At 39.9% G+C, this 9,142-nt stretch overlaps 1 protein-coding gene across 1 annotated transcript; it reads left to right on the plus strand.

Annotated features, from left to right (window-relative positions):
• Positions 1-5,680: 5,680 nt before the first annotated feature.
• lhfpl5a (LHFPL tetraspan subfamily member 5a) lies at positions 5,681-9,050 on the plus strand. Its single transcript, XM_030778331.1, has 3 exons — positions 5,681-6,083; positions 7,911-8,147; positions 9,040-9,050. Exons 1-3 carry the CDS (start codon positions 5,681-5,683, stop codon positions 9,048-9,050), a joined length of 651 nt encoding a protein of 216 aa, XP_030634191.1.
• The last annotated feature ends 92 nt before the right edge of the window (positions 9,051-9,142 follow it).

Here is a 9,142-nt window from a genome sequence, read left to right on the forward strand (position 1 = left end):
AACCCCCAAAATGAGACCATATATATTGCGCTTATTGTACCTTGAATATTTTTGGCTAAACCAAGTGAATAAACATGGAGTGTTGCCATAAGCTGAGAGGCATTAGTTCTTCTAAGAACCAACAGTATCCTTAGTCCAATACACTGGCACATATTGTCACAGAGGGCCAGATTCCCATACAGATTAGCCTGCAGTTACAAGGATCAGTGACAATCCTGAAGACAGAATGTTTTTACCACAGAGAGCTGACTGCGTCAGATAAGTAACACACAGCATGGTGGCAACTATGCCATGTTTCCACAAGGCCTCAAGGAAACCAATATCATTACACAACGGATGACCCAAATCATTTTTATCTCTTCCTTTTTTCTTTTTTTTTAATTTATTCAAAAACTGACAACGTCATGAAAAAAATGTCCAAGAATATCCATGAAACATGTTTTAAGGATTATTTGCTTATGTAAGCATTAATAGGGTCTTGTGTATGGAGTTTATGTGCTTCAGAGATTAAAAATCACATGATGTTTGTATAGGCACTGAGGAAACTGAGTTTACAAGGTTACACTGAATAATTTTGTCTGTTTTCCCACAATACTGGATGAATGATAATGGATCATCATTCTGATCTCACCAAACTCATTTCCAGAGCTTCAGCTGTTATTGTCATTTATAAACAGAAAAAAAAAACAGGAAAATATCAGGATGCTAAAAATGCTGAGCAATTTTGAGGAAAAAACAATACACTTTAATACACACAATTTCTACAGAATGAAAACAAAATAGCTTGGCTACGGTCCTGCAACAAAACTAAGAGCATGTTATATTTTTCATCATTCCTTGATGTTTCCATAATCCCTCCTGTACAGATTCCATATTTGGCTTTGAAGTCATAAGCTGATTCATATTCTTTAATAAACCTTGCCTGTGATTACGCATTGAATAAGCTTATGTAATCATTTTTGCGAACTCACTGCCAACTCACTGGCTATGGATAAATTCAGGCAAATCTAGTCCAATTAAAGCCTATCACATAAATGTGTTCAACCTTTTCTCTCATTTTTAGGATGCAGTAACTGTGTAATTTAGAAAAATAGACATGGTATGTTCATTGATAGGGTTCAGCTTGTATTAATGAGGTTTAAGTCTATGGGTAAGAAACACTGGCACGTGCTTACAGCATATCAGTGTGAACACACCCCTTTCTCTGTGATGTAGACCCCCTGCAGTGTACTGATTCCACAGACAATGGCTCTCACACCACTGCCAGAAGCACAATGCTGGACTATGAATGTGTGTGTGTGTGTGTGTGTGTGTGTGTGTGAATGTATCCATTGGGTGAAGGGGGTGGGGTGGGTCAGACATGCTACAGACTATGTCTGCTCTGCACTGCTTTGAGCTAAGAGACAGAGAGAGGGAAGAGCAAGGCACAGAGTCAGCTGGTTCTGACTTCATCTAGGTCAGTCTGCCGCATGTGTGCCCTTGGGCCACACACACACACACACACACACACACACAAACAGGCTAACACACAGCTCGCTCGTCCCCATGCTGCACCCAGAACTACCACCATCTGTAAGAAAAGTGGCCTGCCAGAAACCCCCGGTCAGAGTCCACCCACCTCTACCAGAGTATCCTAGCCTACAGCAGCAAAGCAGAGACCCGAAAACATTTTGTTTACAAACATTGTAGTCTCTGGCTGAGCAAAGAATTTCAGTATGTGGAGCATAAACAAGTAACTACACAATCTGATTTTTTTTTCCCCCTGAGGTGCTTTAGTGTTGTATAACAGTCGAATAAAAGCACCCTCTGTTTGTCCAGATGAGAACAGTATGGGTGTTTATGGCAGGTGGAATTAGGGTGAGGAGAGTATGTTTCCCATTAGTGCCTTTTTGTCTCGTCCTGCCCAGCTAATCAGTCGCTTATACCGGGAAACGTATGATGCCTGCATTTTGTCAGAGTAAAATGATTATTATGAGTGATGGTAACATGGAGTAACATGGAGTACCTGCAGCCTCACGTTCTGTGTTCTATGGTATAGACAACGTGTAACAGTCTGCTTGGGCAAAGCAGCTGGCCTGGCTAAGGGGGTGTCACATGTTCCATGGTGTGGTTCTCCAAAGGGCAGAAGCTGAACTGTCGCGTGCCTGCTATGCACCTCCTCTCTCTCTTTTCAGACCTCTAAATTTCATGGTAGGTTGAATTTGGGATGTGGACGGGGGTTGAGTGTAGCCCCTGGGCGTGTCATAAGGGGGATGTATGGCCCACTGACATTTTTATTGATTTGGTTAGTGCCACATGACAGGGTAAGATGGCCAGTACTATGACAGGGCAATAATGAGGTCAGAGGGAAGCTGTTGAGCCTTTGTCTCTGAAAACAACTGCCCTGCGTGTTTGTCAAACTGACAAGTAAGGATCCTTATTATGGGTCAGCTTGCTGATTTGATAAGGCAGTCTCCAACATGACCCCGTCAAACAAATAAATTTGTCCATAAAATGGAGAGAACAGAAATAATACGTTGTCAGTGGCCTCTTGATGTGATGATCTGGTAAGAGAGTGATAATACAATTGATGCACTTCTATTACATCTTTTCAGCGCACTTTCCGACTGAAAATGTACCTTTAGCTCTGTTTTACTGGTGGATGTCTGCATTTTTTTAAAAGCATCCTGTACCACGTTTCCATGGAAACAGTTTTAAAGAGGGAAGTAGGGGAGACAAGGCCAAGGCAACAAAAAGAGTCTCTGTATGGTGTGTCTTTCAGGATGTTCACAAACTGGGACAGTCTGAATTGAAAGGCATGCCTTTCACCTGAGGGGAAATGCATCATGGGACAGACATCTGGCGCTTGACAGAGATGATATCAAAAGCATTCACAATTTAGAATCTCTTTCAATTAACCCAAAAATCGTCCATCAAAAGTGATCAGGAAACAAAGATCAGGTTATTATGCTACAAAAAACAGGGTCAATCATTATAACTGAATAAAGCCAGACAGTGATGTCAGAGTCATGATGTACCTTCAATGCAGGTCTTAACCACATACCTCTGTGTGATTTGAGAAAGAGAGAGGAACCACTGGCCCATACTCCACTTTGTGAATGAAAATGGGATTGCAGTCCCAGAGTAATCTGATTATCTGTCTTGCCTACATCACTAAATTACGTTTTGTGTGCTCTGTAAATGCGTATTGCTTAATAATTGAGTCTGAAATGGCTTGTTGATGATAGTGTGCTTATAAAATAAAATAAAATCAGTCATTTCAAGGGATCTCATGATACACTATATTCACTGACTGGCCAGTTGTGCATTTGGTATAGCCCATGCAGGTGAATCCTGACTATTCTGGTCTTAATCTGTGGCAGTAATTTAGATATTGATCCTAAATGTACAAATAAATAATTCTGTTAACATTAGTAAAAAAAAAAATAATGATAACAAAATAATGATTTCTACTGAAATATCATCGCTTTCTGTACTACTGAGAAATTAATTCCAATATTCAAAAATGTTGTACTAAAGTAAAAACTGTAATTCTATACATCCTCCCTAAAACTGTCCCATTGAGACCAGTATAAGTGAAGTGATTAACAGATTTGTGGGGTTTTCCATTCTGTAATCACAAGGGAGAAATCTGATACTACAATACTTTCCCGAAAGAAGTGTACTGTATTAAAACTACTACTTAATTAATACAATAACTAATACTACTTAATACAATAATTAATACTCGTTGTTGCAGTATTATCAATAATAATGGTTTCATTGTTGAAAGCAAACTCAGTGGTCGTACTGATGCTGATGGAGTTGTTACAGTGTAGAGGGTTATTTCTGTAATTATAACATTTTATTCTGTATATTCGCTTGGTGATAACGCAAAATCATATGTGACATTTAGCATTTCTCTTCCAAATACTATCTGCTGAAACAGATGGTGATTTCCGCCAATCACTCTGTGCGCGTCTGGCGGCTATTCATGAAAAAGCCAGCAGGACAGTTGAATTGAGCAGATGAGCGGTTCATTGATTTACCAGCACATCCCCAGGAGACCGCTGTATTGTTCCGTTGTCCCAGTGCTGTTGATTCATATATTCTAATCATGAAATATTGTAAAATTATTCACTGAAACAGGTGACGGTTGTGGCGATCACAATATAATTCTCCCTAAATGTCAAGGCCGCTACCCCCTTTGTTCAACTCTAAACAGGGGCACAATCAATGACTGTTCAAACTGACAGAGTGAATGAATCTTAAAATTAGATAAATTAGCCCTTTTCAAAACACGCCTCAGGAAATACAAAGAGATCATGTATGAACTCTAACAGAACTCACGTCATTGCTGCGCCCATTAAGCACTATCTGGTAAGTGGTACCACTGTTATTATCGTCATGTATTATTTCTGAGGCGCCATCAAACTAGCATGCTGTTCATCTTTGTCTGTTTATTTTATTAACATACCTGATACCTGAGATAAGAGAACAAAGCAGAAGAACAGCATTCGTTCTTTATGCAGGACAACTGCATAAGATAACTGTGGTGATGTGTGTGTAATTTCAATAATTTTGATTGATTGTTACAAATCTCACACGTTAGGTCTTTTTTTACCATCAACTAATCTGGTAGCATTACACTTATTTTCCTCAAGTGCATACTTAGATTTCCATTAAGGTGTCTTTTCCATGACATTAGAGCGCCCCCCAGTGACACATCTTTAATGCACACTAGCGAGCTCATTAACGCAGGATGATTCTCTTTTTACTAAAATCTGTAGTTTGTGCTGTAGAGTTTAATTAGGCCCAAATGGTTTCTTAGTTTGTGCTGTCCATTACAAATTAAACGAACACATCTGCATCTACTGACCAAACTCAAAGTGAACCACGTTCTACTGGGAGTTTTGTGTATGAGCAGTGCTCAAATAGCCTACAGTCCACCGCAGGAGGGCGTACTGTGAGTGCTAGAAAACCCCGTACCAATCAGCCTCTGCTGCACGAGCCGAATAGTGATGACTCTCTAAGTAGTAGTAACTGAACCTCTCTGAAAAGTCTATCTACTTAGCAATGTTAAAAAATTGATAAAGTACTCATCGCCCGTCTGGCAAAGATCAACAGATAGTAACTCTACTCCTCAGCTGTCCTCACAATTAATTAATCATTCCTCGAGTACCCAGCAAAGCAGACCATACCCTGTGATGGACCATTAGGTTACAGACCAACCTCAACAGCAGCTGTTCTGACTTCACAATTTGTTTTACGACCAGCAGCATAAAAACTTTATCACCGTCGACAATCGTTCTTAGAAAGATCGCTGTATATGCACGCTGGGGACCACGGACAGATGATAAACGCGTAGTTGTTTACATTAAGAAAAGCAAATCCAAGACAACAATTTGCGACAAACTGTATGCAGCGAGTATAGGCTCCGGCGTTTAAGATGGTCCATATTCAATGTGTCCTCTCCAAGGCTTCAGAGTTCACTTTAACTTGTCAATCAAGATGAGCACGCGTTTGAAATAGGCGGGTACATGTGGACGACCCGTTCCGCACATCACAATAGTTAATTCGCCACTGACAACAAGAAACAGTTGCACACTAATACACTTGTCGAGTTCTCTCGGACTAAGAATCTCTTACATTTAATGAAAATTTTCCTCTTGGAAGTCCTTTCTTGTAAGAAACAGACAAAATGTTACCAGCTCAGGAAGCTGCCAAAATATATCACACAAATTATGTGAGGAATGCGAGAGCAGTCGGTGTGCTGTGGACGATTTTCACCATATGCTTTGCCATCATCACTGTGGTGGTCTTCATTCAACCTTACTGGATTGGGGACAGTGTCAACACCCCTCAGGCTGGCTACTTTGGCCTTTTCCATTACTGCATTGGAAATGCATTGACCTCCGAACTCACCTGCAAGGGTAGCGCTTTGGACTTCGGTTCCATCCCCTCAGGAGCATTCAAAACTGCCATGTTCTTCGTAGGGATTTCCATGCTACTGGTTGTCGGCAGTATCGTTTGTTTCAGTCTGTTCTTCTTCTGTAACGCCGGCAGTGTCTACAAGATTTGTGCCTGGATGCAGCTCGCCTCTTGTAAGTAGCCTAGTACTTTTTCCTGTCAATGTGCATATTTAAAACTGCATACACATAGTACTTACTAGTATATCATAAAGTGACAAGTACGTAGTAGATTCATTTTAGTCCAGTTATTTGGATTTTATTGTTCTTATTTTGCAAAGAGTTTTGAAACGACTGCAAATTTAAATATCTTTTATTGGAAAGTGCCCCTAGATTCTGCTGTGACTGATCTCTAACTTGTGTGTTTGAAATTAAGATATGAATATAGTCTGGATGCAATTCAATACATAGGTAATTACACAGTAAACAAGAAAGAGACAGAACGTACTCAGCAATGCAGAAGAATATAATTAAAATTCTGGTGGCTGTGTCTGATGTTTCACTTTCTCAACCACTTGATAACAGGCAACAGTGTAGATCCGAATGAAATCACGTTCACCAGTCTTTTTTTATGCATTTTTTCTCACTGTGTTCGTAAGACTTAGCGACAGTTTGCATAGGTCGCGTTATATTCTGGATTCCTTTCAAGTGTCAAAACAATTTTTGATGTTGCTTGTCCATACTCGTATCATTTTGTGTGCATAGCAGCACTGTGTATAAAGTTTTAGAAAATAGAACATGGAAAGTTACGTGACCTAGCAGTAAAATAGAGAAGAAACTATCACTTGGATCATAAGGGAGAGAGAGGGTTTTGGTTTTTTTCCTTTTTCCCTTAAAGATTTCAGCACCCTGGATAGTTCCTTCGCATTGTTCCTTTTGCTGCGGCGAGGAGGAGGAGAATTTAAAATGACTCGTTTTTTTCTTCATGCATTCATTCGAGTTAGTGGAGCATACTTTGGTTAGATTCACCTTATGACTCTGACAAATAAAATGCAAATACTGAAACTATTGTGAGAAAATTTTAGGGGAACATCAAATCATTTTATGCATTTCAGTTACAGTTGTGAGGGCATCCTGAGGCGTTCAGTATAGCCGTAGTCGTCATTTTATTCCTGTGGAAGACTTGGTTGTGTCTTCAGTAGGGAATGTAGGCTTTTTATTGTCAAATTTTACTCGAAGAATTTATTCAATTTGAGCTTCAAGATCATGACAGCAAAGATTTACCTCCATTAGCGTTATAGCCTGCTGAAGATCATACAGGCTGCAATATTGGTAAAATACAGTAAGCCATTTGGAAAAGTCCATATAAAATCCTCAGTAAGGCTAAAGAATGGTTAGCCCAGGTCTAATAATATCTGTTTACACAACGCAGCGCTTTCATTAAGTGAAAGTGTGTGAGTGAGAGTAAGAGGACTCTGAAAGTTTGTAAGCCAATCCCCAAACCTGCGGCAGTTGCTTTAATGAGGGAGATGTTGCAAGGCTGCTCAAATAAATAATGTATGTAGTTTTATCTGGCTCTCTGCACTGACAGTCCTCATGCCTGGAGTTGCCAAGCAACTGTTTCACTTCTAACTATATTTTCAAACATGTTTTAAAAAAAAACACTATCAGTGTATGAGACAACTTCAGAATCTTTGCTCCATATGCATTAGTCTGTCCAAGGATGTATTAATGGCAAGGGTAAAAGCAAAGGAGTTGCAGAGACAAAATGAACGACTTGAAAGAGCGCTTAAATCATTAGGTGAGTTTCATTGCCTAATGTGTACAAGAACCCCCTATATTCACACACGGACAACATATCTTCTAAAAGACGAAGTTCCTTTGTACCATTATTCATATTCGTATTACTTTCAGCCATTTTTCCTGTAGCAACGCTGCACACATACAGGTTTAGGGTACATTTTTTTCATTCTCATTCATTTTAAAAATATCGTAATCGTGTACTCTATCTCTCACGTTCAGCGACCTGCATGGTCATAGGCTGCATGATCTATCCAGATGGCTGGGATTCTGATGAGGTGAAACGCATGTGTGGCCAGAGGACAGATAAGTACACCCTGGGTAACTGCACTGTGCGCTGGGCTTACATCCTGGCCATTATAAGCATCCTGGACTCTCTCATTCTCTCCTTCCTGGCCTTTGTGCTGGGAAACCGACAGGACAAACTGCTGCCAGAGGATTTTCAGGTGGAGGAGAAAGGTAAGCAGTGTTCTTTTGAACTTAAAAAGGACAGCTTGAATTTTTTTTATTCAAGTCTTTTAGAGCTCCGTGCAGTTTTGTGACTTTAAAAATAATCATAATAATGGGTAATTACAAAAGACCAAAGGTTAAAGGTAAGTGGTGATTGTAGAGAACATATGGAGGGACAGCCATCTGTGAATGAAAGGACTAAATGCAACTTCATAAACTCTGACTAAAAACTGAAACATTGTAGAGTCATAGCATAAATTACTGGTCTTAGAATCAGGTTGTACAAAGTGAGGTTTTTATGAGGTACCTATCTAGACAGGTGTCTGCTAAGAGTAACCCATTTTTCTGAGAAAAAAAAAATCGACAAACTGACCTACTCTCATTGCAATCTCTCAGTCCTTTATTTTAACAACTAATTTTTCTGGCTCAGTACAGAGAGAGAGAGAGAAGGAGAGAAAGAGAGAGAGAGAGAGAATCTATACTTTGAAGTGAATTACAACTCAACATGGCTCAAATAATAAATAAATAAAAATAAAGAGAAGACAGAAAGAATGAGAGAGAACTGGATTCCCACCCTTGCAGTAATGTGAAGCTGTGAGGCAGATGACTTCAGATACGGGTCTGGCTGCGGTTCCTGACCACTTCATTAGTGCCATAGCGGAGTCCAGAGGCAACACTCAACGCTAGTAATGAGAAACTCCGCTCACTTCAAACAGGCACCGCTATTAAAAATACATTTCAGCGTCCAAAAAGATGTCAGAGAAGAGAATTAATTATGAGCGGGGCAGCTCAGCCTTGCTCACAACTGCACAATTGCTTTGAAGTCTTCTGTTGTTTTAACTCGAATACACGGAAAACGCGAGGGTATTGACACCACATTCTCTCTTTTTGTTTGTTTCAGATGAGGCTTGAGGCTTTTTCTCAGTGATAACTGAATGCATGTTTTTATGACCTGGAAAGAATAAGGTAACGCATCCCAAGGTGACATGGATCAGTTTTCAACT

Source organism: Chanos chanos, chromosome 6, assembly GCF_902362185.1.
Source record: "Chanos chanos chromosome 6, fChaCha1.1, whole genome shotgun sequence".
Classification (NCBI taxonomy): Eukaryota; Metazoa; Chordata; class Actinopteri; order Gonorynchiformes; family Chanidae; genus Chanos; species Chanos chanos.